Consider the following 24,145-nt stretch of genomic DNA (forward strand, 5'->3'; position numbering starts at 1 on the left):
ACTGCCTACTTACATTTACAGAGTGCTGCTGTACGTCCCTACTCCGTCTCTACCTTTTCCTGCCGTTTTCGCCCCTATGCTTGATTTTATCATCACGCCATTGGTCTTCATTACAGGCCTATCCTCCAGCTGCAGAAAACATCCATCTGTCCAAAATGAAATGGCCTCAACCTGTACTTTGCCGATATCCGCTCAAACCCATCTTCAAAGTCGGATTTTCATCAACTGAGTTACACTCCTTTCCTATCACTCAATGACTTCAGTTTCTTGACTTTGCATTTATTTCTGACTTTTTCCTTTCCTAACTCTGTGACTTACAGCATCTTGATATCCCCCGAACATATTCTTTAGTTCAGTAATGCCAGATTTTTGTATATTCCCCATTCTTCCCCATCCAATTGTTTCACTATTGATGTCAAAGTATCCAGCCTCCACTAGAACTTCCCTTGTAAACTCTTACACCTCCATTTCTTCGTCTGTACACCTCAAACGCTGTTTTTCTGATTGCACTTTTCCATGTTAGTGTCTCCCACCAAGGATTGTAATTTATTTCCACAATACAAAATATTTTCATATAATAGGTATTGCATAAATGCAAAATATTATTGATGCTATTGAGTGGTTGGCATAGAATCTAAGATAAAACACTGGCCAGACATGTGAGCGCTATGTATGCTGCATGGCAAACTGCACATTGGCTGTTATTCCAAAATAATGATATTGAATCCTCATACCCTTGTCAATGGAAAAATAAAAAAAAACCATTTCATTCACGTGCCATTGGTGTGAACATGATACACCACTGCACTGCAGTGATGATATAATGGAGGATATACTTTGTCTTTTATTTTCTGTTGTTCAATTTTAATCCAGGAAGTTAAACATAAACCTTTACTTAAAGTACATGCAACTGGGTGTTGCAGACGTGCGCCCTATTTTGTACTTAGAACTGCTGTCCCAAACTATCTTGTGATGCTATCTCTGAAGGTAATGTTGATCTGCCTGTTTAATAAAGTTTTTTTGCTTATGGAGCATTATTAATTTGAAAATGTTTATGGTTTTAGAATAATCAGTTTGAGGAATCTGCGGGTAGCAGGCTCACGTCTCTGGTCTGCGACTTGCCAGCTTGGGTTTTTGTTTAGCAGTAACGTAGATCCCAGGAGATGATGGCTCAGCTGGTAAGTTCAATGTGCAGTATGGAATTGAACCATAAAAGCCAGAAAAGTCACATGCAGAATTTCTAGTCTGCAGTGATTCAGTTTATCTCAGCTGAGTGCTTCAGTTGACCTCAATTTTGTTGGCCAGCATTCCAGCATCTGATTGCTGACTAGTTAGGTCGATGGGACATTAAACTAAGGCCTTGCCTTGTTCTCTGAGGTGAATGCAAGATATCTTATGCACTATTTGAAAACGAACAGAGGAATTCTTTTGATGTCTGGCCAATATCACTTAAGCAACAAACACTAGCAAGATTATCTGGTTATTGAAAAGTGCTGTATGAATATTTTATCTGTTTTTCTTAGTGGTGGAAAATGATCGTGTGTTCATCTGGTTCCCCTGTTGTGTAGCTTTCCTTTGCCTTCCCCTCCCCCATGACTGAATTATTTAGTACATCCTACAGTAAGACTCACATAAAGAATTGCTCAGCTGGGCAAGTTATCAGGTATTTGGAGTTTTAGATGACAGGATGAGTCAACACCTTTAGACAAAGAAACGGAAGAAAATTGGATTTTTAAAAAGCCATCAGAGAAATGAGTGGAGATCAGCATAATGGATATGTATATAAGGCTGCAACTTTCTGATGTCAAGTGTTTTATTGTCTTTAGAATAAATAGTTGTAGCAGAAGGAAAGATCTATTTTGTCTGGTGGCTTTCAGCGAGCCCCTGTTAGAAATATAACTGAGAGATAGTACAGATTTGGTCTTAAGTTTGTGCTGTTTATAAATGATGACAGATACATTTTTATGACATGTGCTACTTATGGTCTACCACTAGAAAGTGGAAATTGAAGGCTTCAAATGAAAATGTTTTCCATCTTGATTGGTGTAATGTTCTGAATCACGCTAAACAGCAGGCAGATAACTTTTTCAATTTCGGTAAGGAAAGATATGGTCACCAGTGAGGTGACTCAAAATAGAACCAGTGAAGTAAAGAAAGCTTTGCCTGAATGGATTGGTTTTTCATTGTGGAATGCAAAAGTTATCTAACCCAATGGACACTATAACTGTGAGTAATGAGGCAATTATTTTGATAGTGCTCAATCTTCTCTCGTTTTGTGTATATGTATAAATAATTCTGTGCCTCTGTTTGTTGAATGGCTTATTCATAATTCATTTGAAAATAATATTAATTTTGCCCATTTCCATTCTACCATTTATCTAGTAGGCAATATGAAAGGAAATTCCAAGCTATAATCCATTCACAGGATACAGATGACTTGACATACTTGGATTATAACAGCAAAACTAGATGACTGATTTAAAAATAACAAGTTTCTAATTAGATTAAAGATTGCAAAGCTATTTTTCTCTCCAACATTACAGTAGATTAAGTGGAACAGACTCCCAGCAAAAGAAGTTGAGGCACAGCCAGTGAAGAACAGTAAAAAGGAGGGGGATAAAATTCTTGTCAACATGATTGGCAAGTTGTAGTACAGGATAGCTTAAGATGATCAAATATAGTGGAATTGGAGAAATAAATCCATCTGTGTCTGTTCTTGGATCACTGAGATTACCTATTGAATTGCTTAACCATGAACCTGAGGAACAACCCAGATTCAAGCCCCTAGTCTTTGCTAGGTGAGCTAGCTTTAATCAACTAGGCAGAAAACTATGATGGCCAGCGTTGTCAAATGATTTGGATGTTTTCTTGGAATACCATGACATTTGATTCTATGATACTTCCTAGTATTTTTAAATGCCGTCACATCCAGCATATAAGGTTTGAATATTCTGTGGTTGAGTAATTTTTCGTCATTGTGCAATTCAAAAAAATGCTTTTTGTTATTATCAGAGGTAAGCAAAGAATTGGAAAATTAGGGAAGTTTAAGGAAAGGAACATACAAGGAATGGACCCTCTGTGACGGCATTTAAAAATACTAGCAAGTGTTATAGAATCAAATGTCATGGTATTCCAAGAAAACATCCCAATCATTTGACAATGCTAGCCATCATAGCTTTCTGCCTAGTTGATTAAATGGACCCTCTGTCCCACATAACTGTGATGCCTTGTACTCCAAAACATACAACTCCCACCCCATCTGAATGAAATGGAAAAGCAAATAAAAATCCAGGCCAGTTGGGAAGAAAAATGTGGAAAATTTCTGTTTGACTCCCCATGTGTAATTAAAGGTAGACCAGGAGACCACTTTGGCCTTAAACAATATTATAAACATTATTAATGTTATACGAGGGATGATTGCTGCTCCAACTAGAGAATGGACAGACTCTTGCTTGAAATAACAAATCAGCCAGAGGACCTTCACCAGTCCACTATTATTTCAGAAAAGAAATACATCCTAACATCCAGCCTACTTTTGACCTTTAACTAATTTGAGATTGTGACCCCCTGGATCTTACTTGTGAGAATTTACTATTCTGAATCCTTCATGAATAGTTTCCACTGTCCAAGGAGAAATGGTCTCTTGATTGCCCACTATCAGAGAGGACTCAGAAATGATCAATTCATTATATCTGGGTAAAAAAAATGAAGGAACTACTTGATAAGAGTCAGCCTCAGATGAAGAGTTTTGCCTAATTTATTACCATGCTCTTTTCTTTTAAAATGCTATCTGACCTCCAGTTTTTTTAGAGTCATAGAGCTGTACAGCATTGAAACAAGTCCCTTTGGTCCACTCATCCATGCCGATCAGATATCCTAAATTAATCTAGTTCCATTTGCCAGCATTCTTTGTGAATATTTCCAAAATGCCTTCAGTTGAGGAGAAAGAAACTGGAAATAAAATCAAGCTAATTCAAAGAAAAATATCAACAGGATTTAGTCAAGCTATACCCATCCAACTCTTTTATAAAGCATTCAAAAACACATCAGGCTATATAAAACAGTAGGACCTGTTTTCAGTGTTCACCATCCGTAACAAAGCGATAGATGCATTGCTCACTTTTGAATTGTAAAATCCACTTTTTAGTTCAAAACTGTATTTGCATACCTGCACATAGTTCAGTCGATATTGCCTCCTTATGGTTCAGTGGAATCAATATTTCCAGGGTATTTTTTGGGTGAATTGTGAAAATTGCTTTTCTTTTAATCCTGGCAGTTATACAGCAAAGAAGGTTCAATTTTTGTTGGGACCTGGCTTAAGTGAAGCTGCTGAAATAGTTGGGTAGCTCAGAAACCTAAGACAGAAGCAATTTTTTAAAATAAAAATAAATTCTTTGCAGAAGTAATCAACATTCATCCGCTTCTATGTTGAAATCCAAATTCTGAAAATGATACACCTTTCATCATTACATTTTAAAAATAAAAGTTTTGGCTCTTGGAGAGGACTCAACCTGCCTTTGCCTCTACTATTAAGTATAATTTAGAATTACTAAATGACACAACATATAAAGAGGCTATTGGGATCGTCATTATTCTACTGGCTGTTGGGCTGAGCTATCCAGCCAGTCGCACCAACTTGCTCTTACCCAGTGGCACTGTAAATATTTTTGCTTCAAGTATTTATCCAATTACTTTTTGAAAGTTCTTTCTGAATGTGCTGCCTTACAGGCAGTGCATTTCAGATGATTATAACTTTCTGTATCAATTTTTGTTTTGCGTCTTGTTCTTTTACCAATGTTGTAAATTTGTATCCTCTTTGCTGGCCCTTCTGTCGCTGGAAGCAGTTCTTCCTTATTTACTCAAACAAAATAAATTATGATTTTGAGCATAAAACTCTATCCAATCTCCCCTTGACTGTCCCCAACACTAATTTTCATGGTCTCTTCAAATTATTGAAGACCTTCATCCTTAGTAGCATTTTAGTAAATTTTGGGCTCTCTCTCTGAAGCTTTGGCATTCTTCCTGAATTGTTGTGCCCGGAGGTGGCCTCAATACTACATTGGAGCCCAGCCAGTGTTTCTAACAATTTAGAATAATGTCCTTGCCTTTTTTGACTCTTTGCCTCTATTTATACATCTGAGCATCTGCCTTTTTAAATGCCTTCTTGTCTTGCCATCTGAAAAAGATTTGTGTGCATTCACCATCAGATATGCCTGTTCTTGCACCCATTTTAAAATTGTACCAGGCAATTTATATTCTTCTGAACAAACCATTAAAATTCATTTCCCATACATCTACTTATTTCATCAGACTGTCTGTCCTCTTGATGTCTGTTGCTTGATGTTTATTGCATTTCTAATTTTCGTACCATCTTAGTACTTGAAGTTATGCTTGCCATACTCGAGTACAGGTCATTCGCAAATATTTCAAAATGAACAGACCCCCCCCCCCCCCCCCCCCCCCCCCCCACCACCACCACCACCACTTCATCTACCTCTGTAAGTTGGTTGGTTTATGAGTCTGGAAAAGTTAACACTTGAGTGAGTATAGTAAGCCACACCAATTACAGTAATGTCATGGAGACTTGGTCACAATAAAGTGGGAGATAGACCTGGGGTTAGTATGCTGCCAACAGTAAAATATCTCATATTCATATAATCTGTCAGAAGCTGCAGTAATGCAATAAACTTCATGTTGTTTACTCAACAAGACTCTTGTAGTTAGACCAGAATGGTGAATATCCTAATCTACACCAACCATTTCAGACTTGAAGGAACTCGCACATAAAACATTGTCCTTCAGTCAATGGTAACTGCTCATCACCACTCTGCATTCTCCCTGAGCCATGTTCTTATTGGTGTAGACACTGCCTTTTCATTCCTGTGGATGTCAGTTTTATTTAACAAGTCTATTGTATGCTAATCTTTCAAACATTCTTGATAGCACCATTCTCAGAGTGGATTGTTGGAAATAAAATTTTGCAGGAGCTACTTAAAGCAATTTAGAAAATTTACTATACAGTTTCCATAGAATAACATTTCTGAGAATTAATATTTTCACTTGACATCTCATTTGTAAGAGGGAGAAGCAACTGGGGGCTACTTAATTTTATACATTGAATGTAGAGGGTAGGAGAAAGAAAGAGATACAAAGTGGCACTTACACCTATAGATCTGCACTGGGAACTGGTGAGTGAAAGTTTTAAGGGGTAATTTTTATCTGAAGTCAAGTATTTTTCTTTAACAATTAATGAAAAATTACTCTTTAAGCATGAGAAGTTAAGTTTTATTTCAGTCTTATATGCGGGTTAAAAAATCTCTGCAAGAAGCTGTATTTAGTTAGATAGTAACTGGCTTACACTTTTGTTGAACCTTGAGTCAATTGTTTTCAAGAACCTTAGATACAAGCTTTCCTCAGTGCTGCTTTGTCTGCACTGAGAGATGTTTTTTTTACAGCCTGTAATGTTGGATTTTAGTGAGTTGGAGGGAATTCAGTGGGTAGGGTGGCTGGTGTGGATAAGAAGTGCTCCTTTATTCTATTAGTTCCCTGTAGATGGCTTTAACTTCAGTACAGGGGAAGAAACTGGCTGGTGAGTAGAAGCAAATTATTCCAATCTTCAAATTGTAATGAATAGTTCTGAAGTTACTGATGGCTGATAAACTTAGCCAAGTGGAGTACGTATCCTTCAGTAAGTCATAGACGCATCATGTGCAGGATATACCAATGGCTGCATGAACTTTAGCTTCAAGTTTCACAACTTGAATGGTGACTGTAGTCTCTGTTATGCATCTACTATGTGGATAGTACATTTATCAAGGCAGTGACATTGCAAATTAGTGGCAGAGAGACAACTGATGAACACCAGTTTGTCTAAGGAAATCATAGTAATATTGCAGTTCCCAGAGTGTACCTTGTGTGCTAATCGATATACCATTTTGGATCCTGGTGGCAGTGATAGTTCCTCATAGGTGTGCAGCCAAGAATAAGTTGGTTGCACCAGAAGTGGCTCAGCTGCAGAGGCTTGGGGGAAGAAGAAAGCAAGATCAATGGTGGTAAGACAATCCATAGTTGGGAGATTTTATAGATGTTCCAATGGTTGTCAAACGTGAGTTCAGAATAGTTAGGATAAAGGATATTACAGAGCCTATAAATGACCTTCTTCTGGGGAAGGGTGATCACTTTGATACCAATTACTTAGGTATGACTGAGGATGAGATCCTGAAAGCAGATTTAAAGGAGCCAGGTAGGAGGTTTGAAGGCAGGAACTCTCAATAGTCTCAATCTTACTCCCAGTCCCACGTGAGCAAACAAAAAGGAGAGTTGAGTGATTGAACACTTGCTGCAAAGCTGATATAGATCATAGAACCCCTACAGTCTGGAAGCAGGCCATTCGGCCAGTCGAGTCCAGACCAAACATCTGAAGAGCATCCCATTCATATCCAACTACTACCCTATTGTCTAACCCCATATTTCCCCATTGCTAATCTACCTAGTCTGCACATCCCTGGACATTATAGACAATTTAATATGGCCAATCCACCTTACCTGCACATCTTTGTGCTGTGGGAGAAAACCGGAGCGCCTGGAGGAAACCCACACAGACACAGGGAGAATATGGAAACTCCGCACAGGCAGTCGTCTGAGGCTGGAGTCAAGCCCGGGTTTCTGGTGCTGTGAGGCAGCGGTGCTAAGCACTTAGCCACCATGCCACTCCTAGGAGGGTGGGCATCAGGTTTCAGGTGAATTGGGACCAGTTCTGGGGAAGGTGTGACTTATACAAGCTGGATTGTCTGCACCCAAATGAGACTAAGATAAATATCATTGTTAGGAGATTTGCTAGTGCTTTTAGAGAGACTTTAAACAAGATCGGCAGGAGAGTGGGAGCCTGAAAGCAAATTCAGAGCAAGGAGTAAGAGTCAGAAATTGAACAAGTGACTCTAAAAGGCAGAGGAAGCAGAGGTTAAGGAGCATACAGCACCAGAATTTGACATTATCAGAATTTTTGTATGAAATACTAGGGATATATTGAGTAGAGCCAATGAGCTGATGGCACAGATAGATGGATGACAGCATGATATCATTATAAAGGAGACTTGGCTTAAAGAAGGGCAAGGATGGGGCAAGATGGTTTCTAAAAAACTGAATGGAGTCATTATTTAACATTCTGATGGTATGTAAAACCTGCAGATCAAACCTGTGACCAAAAACTGAGGGTGATTAGAATTTGGTTTCTGTTTTCTTCATCCATATATGGATTTTAAATGTTCTCATCACTTTGAGCCGATGAATTTAGCTAAAAAGAAAATAACATTGCATTATGCTTTAAAAAAAAGTATAGATTCCACAAATATGCTGCTGTACCTTTCTATCTGAAGATACCCTAAAATTCAAAAGGAAAAAGTGTAAATCTGATATGCTAACATTAATCAAACATTCTAAGCAGTGAAAATGCTTGAGTGTATCTTTTGGAGTTCTATTAATACTGGTCTAAAAAACACAGTGACCAAAATGAGTGTTCAGCTCACAGGAGGTCATGCCCTGTATACCTACTGAAATTCTTTGTGAAGGCAACTCAGCTAGTTTACTATGCAGTTTATTATAACATATTTGATGAAGACCTACATGTAAATCCCACATATTAAAGAAGACAAATGATTGTGAAATTAATACAACATTAGATAATTAGAATCAAATCTAGCTTGAACATTGGAAGCAGAACATGGGTAAATGGAAATAGTCATGTCAAGGATAATTAATTCACAGCTTGGGTTCCCTCCCTATCTGTACTGTCTTGTATAATATGACAGCCATTTGCTGATTATACAAAGATATTCAGACAAGACAAAAGGACAACAAAAATATTCAAATGAATGATAAGAATAAGGAAAGGAAGTTGGGCTTTGGTGTAAGTTGGTGCATAGACTGTGATATTCATGTGTAAAAATGAAAGAAGACAATGATGTGGAGAGATATTTGTTTTTACTATCTGAGCATAGACTGAATGTTATTGTGCAGGTTAGCTCAAGCACACACACATTGAGCAGCTTTCAATTGTAGACATTCAGGTCTTCCTGCCCAATTATCCTGTCTGTACTCTGCTCAGGTAATGTTTATTGTACAGAAAATAAAGATATAAATCTACCTCCTGTTTGTAATTAGCAAGCACTCAATGAAAACCTTGTTTGCGTAGACAAATGAAAATGCTGATGGGATAAGAACTAGATCTCTGAAAATGCAATGTGGTTGCCACTAAGAATAACAGGGAACTTAAAGGAAGTGCATGAAACTCTTGTAACACTCATTTGTTGGACTTCTGTGAATTCACAGGTGCAGATACATCTGAGCCTTTTCCTCTTTTTTGTTATTTTAAATAACATCAGTTCAGTCTACATCAAAGCACACACACCTGCTAGGATCAATGCTGGTGTGCCCTTTGATCTGTGTTTTTTAATAGTACATTTCAGTATTACTTCAGTGATCTGAATATTTAGTTGCAAAAGTGAACGCGGTAGCACTACTAGTGTTGGTACAACAGGAAATGGAGTTCTGAAACTGATTTCTGGAATGTTTCTGGTCTCCCCCTTTGGCATTACCATGAAACATCATGATTGTAAAGAGACATCCAAGCGTGTGTTGTGCATGTGTTACAAGCATGCAGAGTAAATAGTTTGTAATTTTACTCAGCATCTAACACTAATTTGGCAGTGACTCTTAATTTAGATGTTGCAGATCCTGTTAGCAGCTTCTCTTAAAGACTAACAGCTGAAAATATGCTCAGCTATGTGAGGGACCTCCCCCTTTACTAGCACTGTTCTAAAGAACCACCATGAGAAATTAGGAAAGTTGCTTTTGATTTGCTTCTGAAAGTACTCTGCCCGCTGTTGTTGGACGAACTCTGAAAATTTTTTGGTGTGACCAGGGGCATGGTGTTGGACTTTTCCCAGGAGTTCAGTGGAGTTTGAAGGTAGAAAACCTGCTATCGCTAATGGAGGCTATAATTGCAATCCCTCAGCACAACAGAGATATGGAGCACAATCAGCTGTAAAGGGCAGCTGGACAGAGTAGGATAAGAGCCCTCAACTGAAGATTCTATCCACCTGGGTCTACAGGAAGCACTGCTCCAACTGCTGCGTCAGACAACAACAGCAACTGAGGCAACAGCTCACCAGGAGATGCTCACTAAACAATGCCACCTCCTCCATGCTGACCTACAACCATACTGCAGTACAAAGTTGGTGTTGCAGTCCCAATGAACAGCACAGTGACCCTCCGTTTCTATTCCAGTAAATCCTTCCAGACAATTAACATCTCACACTTTATCATGCATTACTGCATAGGGCCAATGTGCCAGAAGAGGGGTTTTCATGACCTGTATTTTTAAGCAGAGAGAAGCAGGAGGAGTGATTTTGACAGGTTAGCAGAATTCCCAGTGGTGCAGAAAGCTTTCACCTGCATGGAGTGGCTCCAAGGGTAGCACTTCACAATGGGAAGGTAGACCAGAACTGTAATCATGACATTCCCTTGGCATACAGTGGTTTGCATCTCTCCCTGAACTTTATGTGACAAAGACTACCTGCTAATTCATGACTCCTGGCTCCCTCTGAACATATGTGGATATCATGTGTTTGGTGGAAACCTAGCTGCCACCAAACATCAGCCACTAGAATTCCACAACAATGGTCCCATAATGTGAACTGTTTGGAGAAGGACCTTTACAGATTGTGTCCCTGCATTCATGGTGGTGTGAAGTGTGCTAAATGACCTAGCTCTCATGAAGGCGTAGCTCTTGTCAGCAGCTTTTTGGTGGACATCCCTGGAGCAAGAGGAGGAGAAAGTGAGGAAGTGTCCATGATCCTATTACTATGTGTGAAATTGATTAAGCTTCAGTTCACTGCTGCTCCACAGAGCCATAGAGTTGTACAGCACAGCAACAGAACCTTCGGCCCAATTCGTCCATACCAACCAGGTTTCCCAACCTAAACTAGCATTATTTGCATGCATTTGCCCCATATCCCTCTAAATCTTTCCTACTCATATACCTGTTCAAATATGTTGTAGTGCTGTTATGCTGTTATTATGTTATATACTGTTAAGTGTTGTAACTTTACCTGCATCTGCCACCTCCTCTGGCAATTCATTCCACACATAACGCTATAAAACCCTCTGTATGAAAATGTTGCCCCTTAGGGCTATTTTACATCTTTCTCCTCTCACTTTAAAATTATGCCGTCTAGTTTTGAACTCCCCTATGCTAAGGAAAAGATCTTTCCAATCACCTTATCTATAGCCTTCATGATTTTATAAACCTTTCTAAGGCCACCTTTCAACTTTGTGGTTAAGTTAAGCATTTAAGTGAACTTCCCTGTACTTAAGTGAGTAGCTGGTGTGTTTTTCATTCTTAGTAGCAAATTGTACTATCTGTATGACCAAATGTCGTTTTCAAATATCCATTTGTGTTTGTGTTTTGATGACAGCTGTGGAGGCAGAATTAGCTGCCACCTTTCCATCTCTCTGATATGGGCCGTGTGTCCTTGTCAAAACAAGGACAATTCTCCAAAAATGTCCCATGTCAGTTTAACTTAATTTCTAATATTAAGATCAAAACTGAACTATTCCATTTTTTAAAATTTCTTTACTGCCTGCTTTTGCCTGCATGCTGCTTGTTGCACTGCTACCTCAGTGGATGCAGCATGTTTGGTGGAAGGTGCTGGGGAAGCCATTGTGCAGCTCTGGGTCTGGGGATGAAGGGTTATTGAAATTAGTGTGTTGTTATATGGGCAATATCATTAATACAGACAATGTGACTGGATGCACGCCCTCTGCAGGTGTAGTATCATGATGTGTGCCCTAAATTAAACCATGCATAAAATTTTGCATTCCATTAAGTGCATTAGTTTCACTTAGTGGAGAAAAACAGGACAGGCCAATAGCTAAATCAGTCACTAAAACTAATATTGGGCTTGGATTAAACCACTTTATTTCATGGATGAAACTTAAAGCATGATTAATTTTACCCCCGCAACAAAACCATTCTTGTTGTTCTTTTTTAAGCAAGAGCTAATGAATTATCTATTTATCAGACTGTCATTACCTCCTTGATAGTGATCTATAGGGTGGTGGTATCTCAACAATATCCACATTATTTAGCATGTTGTGTATTATACACTCTGCCCTCTTACAAAGTATCAGGGAACTGAGTTAATAAGCACAATAGTGAAAACTATAAAACTGCACAACTCAAGTGATTTGTCATTAACATCTCGAAATATGTATATATATTGATGCATTATTATCAGACAAATTGAGGGAAATAAAAGCAAAATGTTAAATTCCTGCCTATCTGAACATCAGAATATTATTTATTTCAGACTATGGTTCTTATCTTTACACATACATACATATGGCTACATTCTTGACATAGTACAGGCCACACAGATGTTTCACTCCCATGCCTGTTATGGAGAGAGAGGATACATCATATTTCACTTAGCAGTGGTAGATGAACTAGTTGATTTGATGAGTGGGCATGCTGAGTTGGCAAAGACAAAATAAACATCTAGTCAAACATTTTTATCTTATATTACTTAGGTAGATAAAACCATTCAGAATTGAAAATGCAATTAATATTGTCAATGTAGGATAAGAAAGGAAGAATCACAACAATAAGCAAATATCGTTGGGAAGTATACAAGATATTTTATAACATTATAAGACATTGATAGGAATCAAATTGTATTTTGAGATTATATTGACATTTATTATGCTTCTGGAGAATGTCAGTGGAAACTAAAATTATATTTCTGGCGGTAACATTGGCAACAAACTGACAAAACAGCTTGGGCAAATGTTCTGAGCTTCAGATACTAAAACTGAAAATGCTTTCTTAAGTTCAGTTTTAAACCAATGAAATATTGAGAGTAATTATTCACCTCAGCAAGTAAACTGCAATTACAGGAAATACAGGTCAGAAATGGGACAAAAGCATTGTGGGCTGATTGTCAGAACCATCCTTCCTGAAAATGTGATTTCACACTAGGAGGAACACAGCAGGCCAGACAGCATTAGAGGGGCAGGGAAGTTGATGTTTCGGATCGTGACCCTTCTTTAGAACTGGGGAGGGTGAAGGGACTTGGGAAATAAATAGAGGGTGGAGGGGTGGGGTGGGGCAAGGTAGGTGGGATGGTGATAGGTGGATACAGGCAGGAGGTGGTGGTGATTGGTCAGTGGGAAGGGTGGGATGGGTAGGTGAGAAAGCAGATAGATGGGTTGTGTCAGGTCAAGGAGGTGAGAGGGAGAAGGGGTGAGGCTGGGGCAGGGAAGTGGGATGGTGATAGGCAGATGCAGGTTGGAGGGGGGAGCGCAGTAGGGATTGGTCAGTGAGAAGGGTGGGGCAGATGGTTGGGGAAAAAGATGGACAGGTTGTGTCAGGTCAAGGAAGCGGGGATGAGTGGGAGGGTTGGACATGGGATGAGGCCAGGGTGCAGAGATTTTAAAACTGGCGAATTCTATGTCAGGCCATTAGGCTATAGCCTCCTGAGGTGGAATCTGAGCTGCTACCCCTCCAGTTGTGTGGCAGTGAAGGAGACCCAGGATGGACGTGTCATCGAGGGAGTGGGAGGGGGAATTAAAATGGTTAGCGTCCAGAAGGTGTTGTCGATTATTGTGTGCAGAGCATAGATGCTCTATGTAACAGTCCCAGACTCTAGTTTTGGTCTCACTGATGTAGAAGAGGCCACATCGGGAGCAGCAGAAACAGTAGATCAGGTTGGAGGATGTACCGGTGAACCCTTTTCTGATATGGAAAGTTTGCTTTGGGCCTTGGATGGAGGTGAGGGGGAGGTGTAGGGGCAGGTGTAGCATTTCCTGCAATGTGGTGGAGTTAGTGGGGAGTGTGGAGTGGATGAAGGAGTCGCAGAGTGACCAGTCCCTGCAAAAGGTAGATATGCATGAGGAGGGAAGTATCTCTTTGGTTGTGGGGTTGGATTGTAAGTGGCAGAAGTGGTGGAAAATGATAGGCTGGCTGCTGTGGTTGGTGAGGTGATATGTGAGGACAAGGGAGATTCTGTCTTTATTTTTGTTGTGGGGGAGGAGATGCGTGGGTAGAATTGTGGGAGATTCAAGAGATGCAGTTGAGGGCATTTTGATCACCGGAGGGGGGAGGTTGTTTTGTATACTCTATCCAAATAAGGAAAGATACCAACATTGGAAATATTAAAGTAGAATGGAAAATATTGATAATACACAATAGGCCAGTGAGATGCAGAAATAAAAATTTCCAGTGTTGGACCTTTCATTAGAATATCCAGGATCTCATCTACAGCAACTTCTTTTCACCGACTGACCTGCATCGTATCTCCAGCATCTTGCGATACTGTGGCCAGAGTCATCAGTGTTGTGGTATTTCTTTGAATATTTTGACATTACCAAGAATTGTTATAATCATTTAGAAGTGGTGTTTCTCTGACATGACTTGCTTAGCAACATTGAATGATCTCTTGAGGAGAAACAAAGTATAATTGGAGAATTTGATAGAATCCAAACTTTAATGAGATTTGAGTAATGTTTTCTAAATAAGAGAAGTTTACAACTTCCACAATTCACTGACGGCACTAAAAAGAAAGCCCCACTGTTTCCAGGATCATCATAAAGTTAAAGATTTTAAAATATACACAATGATTCCCCAGTTACCTGAGTTTCAGACTGAGGTCAATAGAAAGCATGGACCAGGTCTCTGGAATGACTATTTCTTACAAGTGATTAGACTGTGGCTATAGATAAACACTTATAAACCATTGGTATATAACTCTAATTAAAACTTGATCCCTTTATAAACTCTCCCTTTCACACACATAGACAGTGGATGGAGATAAAGAAAAGCAGATGGACGGAAGGAAACTAGAAAAGTAGTTCAGTAGCCTTTGTTCACAAGATCTGCCTATTTGTTTCTTACTAATGAGGTTTCCTCTCCTACTTCCTTTTCTGCAAAGGCCTCTGAGTTGTCAAATAAAAATTATAGCTCACAACAACTGAAAGAAAGATAACCTGGATTTCTTCATGTTTAAAGTTGTTTTGACTGCAGAAAACAGAGAGAGAGAGACAGTTTCTGAGCTAGTGGATCAAAGCTTCATCTGCAAGTAACACTTTGGCTCCAGTTCATCTGCAAACACTTCTATAGCCCAGAGCTATGCATACATGTTCACAATGATTACAAATTACTGCTTTCAAACCAAACAGCAATCCAAGGAAGACACAGGTTTCAAACAGTACATCCTCATTTCAGTCCACAATTTTAAATCGCACAAAAATAATACATTGCTATAGGAAGGATATTATTAAATTGGAGAGGGTTCAGAAAAGATTTACCCAGATGTTGCAGGGATTACAGGGTTTGAGTTATAAGCATACACTGCATAGGTTGGGGCTTTTTTCACTGGAGATTGAGGGATGACCTTATAGAGGTTGAGAAATCATGAGGGGATAGATAAGGTGAACAGATAGGGTCTTTTACCTAGGCTACGGGAGTTCAAAACTCTGAAGCGTAGGTTTGAGGTAATTGGAGAAAGATTTAAAAGGCTTGAAGGGCAACCTTTCACATAGTGGGTAGTGCACGTAAGGAATGAACTGCCAGAGAAAGTGTTAGGTGCAGGCAGTTGGTGAGCCTGGAACGGGACCTGGAGGATGGCGGCAAGGTGGTTGATAAGTCCAGAGCAGGAGTGGACAACTGGCATTGGCTGCTACATTGGCATAAGATGGCAGTGGCTTTGGCATTGAGGTGGTTTCAGCTTGGCATCTGGCAGCCCTGTAATCCATTGGGCGGCTTTTGTGATGTCTTCCTTCCAGGGATTGGTGATGAGATGGTCCTTGGGGCGCTTTTATGGAGTCTTGCGGCCTGGTATTCCAGCGGGCTGCCATGGCGGTCTTGCAGCAATACTGTGTTTTCCTGAGCCCAGGAGCCTGGGAATTGAACTTAGATGGACTTTATCTTAATTTAAAAAGAAATTTTCTTATCTATGCCTTTGGTTTTTAATATTGGCACTGTGGTATGACGACTTAAACAGTTTTCACTGTTTTTTTGTAAAACATACAAGTGACAATAAATAACTATTCTACAGTTATAACACTTAAAAGACATTTGGACAGGTAGATGAATTGGACAGGTTTAGAAGGATTTGGGCCAGACGCAGGCAAATGGGACTTGTTTAGTTTGGGAAACCTGGTCAGCATGGATGAGTTGGATCGAAGGTCTGTTTCCATGCTGTATAACTGTATGATTCTACACAGGGCTTTACACAATGATATCAGAATTGAAATATTATGTCATGAAAGGTGACTGACATCACTGAAATTTCATTGTGTGGAAGGATAAGAGTGACTGAGAAGGGAGTCATCCAAACAATGTAACCTACTTTCAATGTAACCTCAACCCTGTAGTTAATTCTTAGGATACCAAAAGAGGCAGAAGCTGCTTTTCTAGCCCCTGATTCAGAATCACTGTCTGGAATAAAATGATATTGTTTATGTTCATACGAACTTGGATTCACTTATTCTCATTCAGGATAACATTTTAATTTAATCTTAAACTTAATTTTAATCATTTTAGTTACATTTGTGTTTGTTCCAAGTGATGCAAATGAATGAGCCCATTTCCTGTTGCCTGTAGAGAATGCTGTCCATAAAGGAATAGGTTTGTTTTTGGTCAGTAGTATGTGAATTTGTTTTTACAATGAACTCGATAGAGAAAAAGAGAAGAGGTACAGTTCCTGCTTTGGGCCTCCCCATACACTGTAACGTGTGAGGCAGTTCAGCACAGCAGGGTGAGCAGAAAGGCAAGAGCCAGGGCAATTATTCTATTGTACAGAGTTCCCCACCTTTAACAGGTTCTGTAATATACAGTTTATCGTAGAGTTGGCTGATTGATAACAATAACTGGTAACTCAGAATACGATAAAAGGGAGGCAGGGACTAACCTTGTAGGGGCTGTATCTGATGGGCTGAAGGCCCAATAAAGGAGGTGCAAAACTTCCACTGTTCTAGCATGATTGCTATGCTGTTATCTGTCACCCCAACTGTTAAGTGTCACAGGGTAAAGGTTGTTTAAAGTAGTTTGCTGGCACTTATTCTCCTTTGACTATGCTACATCTAGGACCTGTGTCATCATCATTGACAGAGGAGTGAGTTCTGATGAGTTTGAACAGAAGACCTCTTGTTTTAGTTAACAAGATGGCATTTTGTTTGATAGGTGGTTTATCTTGCTAGTCAGGTATAGTTACTAAAGACTGTTGGAAGCATTACAGAATACACCTTCTTCTTATGAAGCCTAATGTTGACGTCGTTGTCCTCATCTCAAAACTGTGCGACATCAACAAGTAGAGCCGAGTTAACAAAACTTCAATATCGACTCTTTCAGAACCATTATGTTATGTAACGTCTCCTGCTAATAATATTGTTAACAATAGTGATTCATTGCTGCTTGTATGTTTTTAAGGTTTTTCATTTTTATTTTTTACTACTTTTTCCCCATAACTTTGTCATTGTGAATTACACATGTAAATTATTATATTACTTTTATTGCTACTTCATCTCCCCCAGGTCTCTGATTTCACAAATGCAGATGGTTTGGGTTTTACCAAAAAATTTCCCAGGACATATTCTTTTCTGTTTTGTTGGTTTTTCAAGGAGCTTTCATCTCTTTGATATCCCCTGCAGAGGATGTTGTTCCTTGCCGACTATTATAGGCCAGTTTCCTTATCTGAAGAATCATGAATCTCTTGAATTTCCTTCCCAGGTTAAATCTTCTCTGCTTGCTCAGATAGTAGTCCCATAATGTTATCTGGGGAACCTTTAAACTCTTGAATGTCCATCATAGAAGATGGATGCTCTGTTGACCATGTGCCGACATTATGGACAATGTGAAAGAGCACTGTGATGCCAACTTCCTTTCTTGCAGATATTTCTTTTGTTTGACCATGTCTTGTATCTGAAGGCATTGGTCTGGTTTGCATGGAGTTGAATAGAACCCAACTCCCTCAATTTATTGATCAAGTGGCTATCTTCTGTTACCCTTTGTTGTTGATTGATTAGCGAAGTAGAATTTTCCAGACTTCATTCATTTTACTGCAAGATGGCTGCTCACTCAGCAGTTTCTCTGATACTGACATTAATCTTTCAGTTTAGATGACAGGGGATTGAACATTTCTGTCAGTCTGGTTTCAACATAAGTAATCTCAATGAATTCTTTCATCTGTTTCGGTTCTACCATGAGCCTAAGAAACCCAATTAAGTCTTTTCCTGGTTGTCCCTTAAATAGATCTTCAACAATGGTTTGTTCATGGATTAGTTCTTCTCTGGGAGATGATTGACTTCTACCGCATCACAGTGATGAGGTTACTAATGACATGCATGCAGACTCAGAAGTGAAGATTTTTGATTAGGAACAATATGTACATTTTCACTTCTCTTCTGTGCATTACATTTTGGTGTAACCTGTATCATTTCTATGCCATTATTACACTTCTGACATATAGCCTCATCTCAGGTAATAATTGAGCTTCTTAAGCCATGGTAACTGGTCTGATAGACCAGTAACAGTTGCTCATGTAACAAACTTAAAATTAATTGAAAGTCAATTGATATAGATAGGTTCGATGTCTTCTGGTTCATCTAGATCGGCAGGTTCTTCTGAGAATGGCTTCAAATGGACATACCTAATCTAATGTGGGTATCTTTACCAATGATGTATGGTTTCTTGACCTTTTTGCACATCTGATCACCAGTGTTTCTGCTATTCTGAAACTTTGCCTTCATTCTGCATGTCTCCTGGAAGTGACCTATAGCTTTGCAAATATGTCATTCTTTTGCCATAGTAAGTATTACCTGTGCTTGTGAGGCATTATTGTCCCATTGTACTGATACAGGTTCTTAGTATCTAGTGTTTGGCTTCTTTTCTGTCTTGGTTTGAAGTGTCATACTTTACAAAGTGAATAAACTTTGTTGTTCTCCTGAGCTAGGATTGGTCTTCTCCTCTAAGAATCAGCCCGTGAATCATTTGGTTTTTGCTTCCAGCGTGACCTGAAAAGCTTTATGCAAAGTTGAGTTTTCTTTGGACAGTAATAAACCTGACAAACCTCAGCAATGGTTCCAACAATAATTTTATCTTCTATTAGTTTTTATGTGAATCCCACAGCCACAATTTTCCACTGATCTTGGACGTGATTGATGACGTCCTCTTTGGATTCCTTTGAAAGCTGGTCATTCAAGAATTCACATCATTCTCAAATTGAAGTTATTATTGACGTAACATCTTCAAAAATATTTGTGCTGTCTTTTAATATTTTGACAAATAATAATACCATCCACAGTCAGATCACTGAACACGATGCTGGATTAACTTGATGAACTTCAGACACAATGTTAAACTTTGAAGCCATTCCATATCTTAGGAAAAAGCCTTTTCCAGGAAATCCAATCTTGTCCGCTATGTGGTCCATCTCTGACCTGTGATCTTTGAGGATGTGTTATGTCACTTTCTGTTTCTTCTCAGTGTGCTTATTAGTTATCTTAACTGTGAAACAATTTTGACCTGCATCATTTCCATGCTGCATTTAATCTGCTGTTCTTTAAGCTTATATTCTTGTATTCATCAATGCTGTTTTAAATCGAATTTCTGCTTAGCTTGTAAGGCATTCTATGATATTTTCATTGTTTGCCTGTGTGTTCCATTGATAAAATAATGGCAGTTGTGGGATTAGACCATTACCTGGCCATTAATTGATGAATTAACAGGTTCAATAATTGCAAAGCAGAGTGGGCCACCTGACTTTTCCCGCACACTCCATTCCCCATTATATTTTAGACAGAACAGTGTGGGTGAGTAGGCAATGAGAATATCTTCAGCTGGATTTTACTTGCCGTCACACATCAAAAGCTACCGGCAGGGGAATGACAGATATTCTCTAATAGTACCACAACCAATTCTTCGTACATTCAGTGTATGGCCAATGTCATGATCAGAAATAACAGACAGAAAAGACTGAACTGCGTACCCAAATAAAATGGCACAGTGTTAACCATTCATTCTATTTTCAGCAAAAATGTTTTTATACCACATATTTTACACTATATATATATATATTATGTGTGTGTACTGCAACATGTCTATGCTAACAAGCATTCAAGTCTTGCCATAATTAGCATTAAGTCAAATTGTTAGCTTAATTGTCTTTTCAGTTTTTAATTCTTACAGTTCTTTATTCATATTTTCTACAGGTCAGTATTCTAACAACTCTGGAGAGGCGCTTTGATCTACATAGCACTGAACTAGGAGTAATTGCAAGCAGCTTTGAGATTGGAAACCTCATGATAATTTTACTGGTGAGCTACTTTGGTGGCAAAGGACATCGACCACGCCTGATAGGATGTGGTGGGATCATAATGGCCATTGGTTCTTTGTTTTGTGCACTGCCAGAGTTTCTAAGTCATCAATATCAATACAAGCAGGTGGATACTTCAGTGTTGAAGGACACTTGCATGGCAAACCTTTCATTCGAGGAACAGCAATTAGCAAAGGAGAAAAATCTCAAGACTTGTGCAGAAACAGAAACAACAAACATGATGTATGTATTGGTTATTGTGGCTCAGGTTATCATTGGAGCTGGTGCAACCCCAATTCAGCCTCTTGGTGTCTCCTACATTGATGACCATGTAAGAAAGAGGGATTCATCACTTTATATCGGTAAGTACTTTCTTTGTCATTCTCAAACTCACTGAAGAATATGCATTCTTAACAGTTTATTTTATACTTGGATATTTCCAGTGCATATTTAATGTGTCAAGGCAATGGCTGCATTTAACTTAGCTCATATGTCGTTTGTCTGCCTTGTGCCAGGATAGTGGTTATAAACATGTTGGAGCTGACATACCCTTAAGTAGATCCAGACTGAATTTATTCAAGGGTAAGACCTTTATTAATGCCCAGAACTCAGTGTGCTGACTATGGGTCTAATGAAAAATTGCCAATTTCATCATAATAGGAGCTATTTTATGATGGAAATTTTAGACGTTCTAATGAAAAAGCTGTTACTTATATTGAATCCCATTAAAATCAGAGGATTACACGAGCAAATAAATGGCAGTGGCTGAAAGGAGACTAGAAATTGAAGCATTCTCTCTTGTAGTCATCAGAACTAGGACATAAGAAACAAACATGAGAAAAAGAGACACCCTTTTCCCAACAGGAGGGATGGTGCTGATTGGTTGGTCCATCACTGACATGGAGATGCAACAAAAGCAGTTAACTGCCAATCCTAGTTGTCAGATCAGGTGGGTCGATAGCTGATTCATCACTGCATTGTCATGGCAATGCAGCAGAGTTTGGCTGAAAAGGTGCTTTTGTTTTTACTAATTCTATTTATATACATAAACAGTATTTATATGTGTGGCTTTGAGCACACATGAATATATCACAATGTGAACCTGGCTGATTATCTTAAATTGGGTTCGTGGTGTAACTCTTGGCACAGTCTGGGTGATTTAATAAATAATTTCCAAAAGCAGGAACATTGTGCTCAATGAGAGTTCCAAATAACTATCGGCCCTGCCACTATCCATAACTGAGCAACCATGCTTCAGACCAAACAGCAGAGGTGCTTGTTAGACTTGCACAGAAGTGGTAACCTGCCTGGTGATGTATAACCTCATGACTCATTAGTTGAAAAGTCAAAAAAATTATTCTTAACTACTATCTACCGAAAGCTATGTTAGCCAGTCAATGTACAAACTGAGATTCCTCCAGTCCCACACGCAACTAAGTCAATCTTATTTTCTTCCAAAGGCCCGAGTCATCTGTTCAGCTGAATGAGATTGGGCAAGTCAAAATTATCCGACCTATTAATGAATATAGAGGGCAAATCATCACTTGTTGTACATATTAAAAACTCACGAAAGTGCCCATGCCCGCCACATTTGACCCCGAGTCATGTCCAGTGTACCTCAGTTTACCCTGGAAGGGGAAGGTGTCTCAGATGTTTGAACAACATGTGAAGCCAACTGCTACTTTGCGGAAAATCCAAGAGTGGTTTTCTGCACTATCAGGGTGTTGCTAAGCCAAAAACATGCTTTCCTTACCACACAAATGAATAACATGATAAAAGTTTCAGTGGCAGTGTGATGCCAGGTATGTAGGCTGACAGATGATATCAAACAACATGTCCCATTCATGGCAGATAATATGCTGTTCATACTCAACTAGCCTGTGCTTATAAGCATCAGAAAAGGGTATCCATCTTCAGATATGATTCTGCTATTGGAAATAATTTATTAAATAGTCAATAGTGTGCTAAGAGTTCCACCAGAAACCAGTACCAATTGGGCCCACAGTGTAATGTATTTGCCTTTGCTTAAAACTCCATACATAAATACTCGGCTCCTTGTTTTATGTAGCAAAAGAAATATGTACAAATATTACACCTTTTACAGGGGAAACGGGTAATTGAGACAGCTAACCTCTGCTGCATGATCATGGCAATGCTCTGACCAATCAGAATCCAGCTTCCTGGCCTGAGAATTAAGTTTGACCATTAACTGTTCTTGCTGCATGCCCATGTCAATGATTGCCCAACCAGTCAGCACTCTCTTCTCATGTTGTACAGCAAGATGTCTAAGTCTGTCTCTTATGTCCCAGTTCTGAGCAGTGTGAGATGAAAAGCTTCAACTTCTCCGTTAATCAAATCTTAAACTGTACTACCAAGTGTTCATTTAAATAGCAGTTCCACAGAATAGAGCTGCTGAAAGATCTCAGGAAGGAAATGATGCTTATCTGTGCAGAGAATGTGGTTTGTTTTGGTTTGAAAGAACTGGCGTTATGAAAAGGGAATGCGCAGGTAGCTGAGCAGATGGCCTCAATTTTAAAAACAAAGTATTGGTGAAATTCTTAGTTCTAGTTGTGAGGAAGGGGTGGAGTGTGTGAGGGAAGAAACCTAGGGGTGGTGGCTAATGGATTATTGTAAAGAGAAATTTTTTACGAATGAAGGCACTTATGGCTCATTGTGGACATTTACTGAAAGAGCATTCAAAATTGCCTTGCAGTACTAGAAAACTGCATTAAGATGTAGAAGTTTGGCAGTAGGGGTCATAATTTCAAGACTGTCAGCAAGAGATCTAGGAATGAGATGAGGAGAAACTTCTTGACTCAGAACTGTTAGTGTTAGGAATACGCTGCCTGGGAGAGTGGTGAAGGTGGATTCCATTTGATCTTTCAAAAGAGAGATGGATATATATTAAAAAGTGATGAATTTAGAGGGCTATGGAGATAGGGCTGGAGAATGGGACTAGCTGGGTAGTTCTCTCAGGAGCTGGTCCAGACATGATGGATTGAATGGCCTCCTGTGCTGTAAAATTTTATGATTCTGTGGTTCACATTTTTTTGATTACAATGCTTTTCAGAGGAAGACAAATTTTCTTGTGGAAAATAATCATTCCTTTTGAAATGAATTTTGTGCATCATCTGTAAGTGACCAGCATGAAACTTTTCTCAATTGAGGTCAAAATCAGCATGAACAAGTACTTTTCAATAGCCAGAGCTTCTAGTGTTTCAAAGGGATAGTACTTGAGGATCGCATAACGAGAAGAAACACGTTGCATTATGTCTTTGAAACTTAGGTCAGTGATATTGCAAATTGTGGCAAGCTGCAGTTTGCCCCATTACGAACTATCATCACCTCTCATAAGGTTTAAATGGAAAACATTTTCACCCGTAAATGACAAGCAAATAGCATTTTTACTGAAAATAATTAATGTTTAATTATAAGAGAATCTAATATTTTCCCTAGACATTGAATGGCATTACACTTGTTGAATTTTGTTACCATTCACCTGAAGCTGAACTGGATGTGTCATATACATACTGTAGATACAATATACAAGGTTAGAGTCTGAGAATTCTGAGTTGAATAACTCATCTCCTGACTTCCCAAAGCCTGTGCACCATCTCGAAGACACAAATCAGGAATGTGATAAGATTGAATGTGTGTGTGCTATCTACAACATGCACTTCACAAACTCATCACGGCCCCTTCAACTGTACCTGCCAAATCCACGACCTCTAACACCTAGTAGGACAATTATAGCAGACACTAGGAATGCGAACACC

At 39.1% G+C, this 24,145-nt stretch overlaps 1 protein-coding gene across 3 annotated transcripts in view; it reads left to right on the plus strand.

Moving 5' to 3' along the window:
• LOC125451253 (solute carrier organic anion transporter family member 3A1-like) overlaps positions 1-24,145 on the plus strand; it is a 312,267-nt gene that overhangs the window by 3,289 nt on the left and 284,833 nt on the right. For 2 of the 3 annotated variants that reach the window (XM_059644724.1, XM_048528183.2), the window contains one exon: positions 20,266-20,731. In XM_059644724.1, coding sequence (XP_059500707.1) covers positions 20,266-20,731 — 466 coding nt within the window. Of the gene's footprint in view, positions 1-6,551; positions 6,590-20,265; positions 20,732-24,145 lie in introns of those variants that run through there. The other variant, XM_059644725.1, reaches the window with a different exon arrangement.

This window comes from Stegostoma tigrinum, chromosome 3 (genome assembly GCF_030684315.1).
Source record: "Stegostoma tigrinum isolate sSteTig4 chromosome 3, sSteTig4.hap1, whole genome shotgun sequence".
NCBI classification, from domain to species: domain Eukaryota; kingdom Metazoa; phylum Chordata; class Chondrichthyes; order Orectolobiformes; family Stegostomatidae; genus Stegostoma; species Stegostoma tigrinum.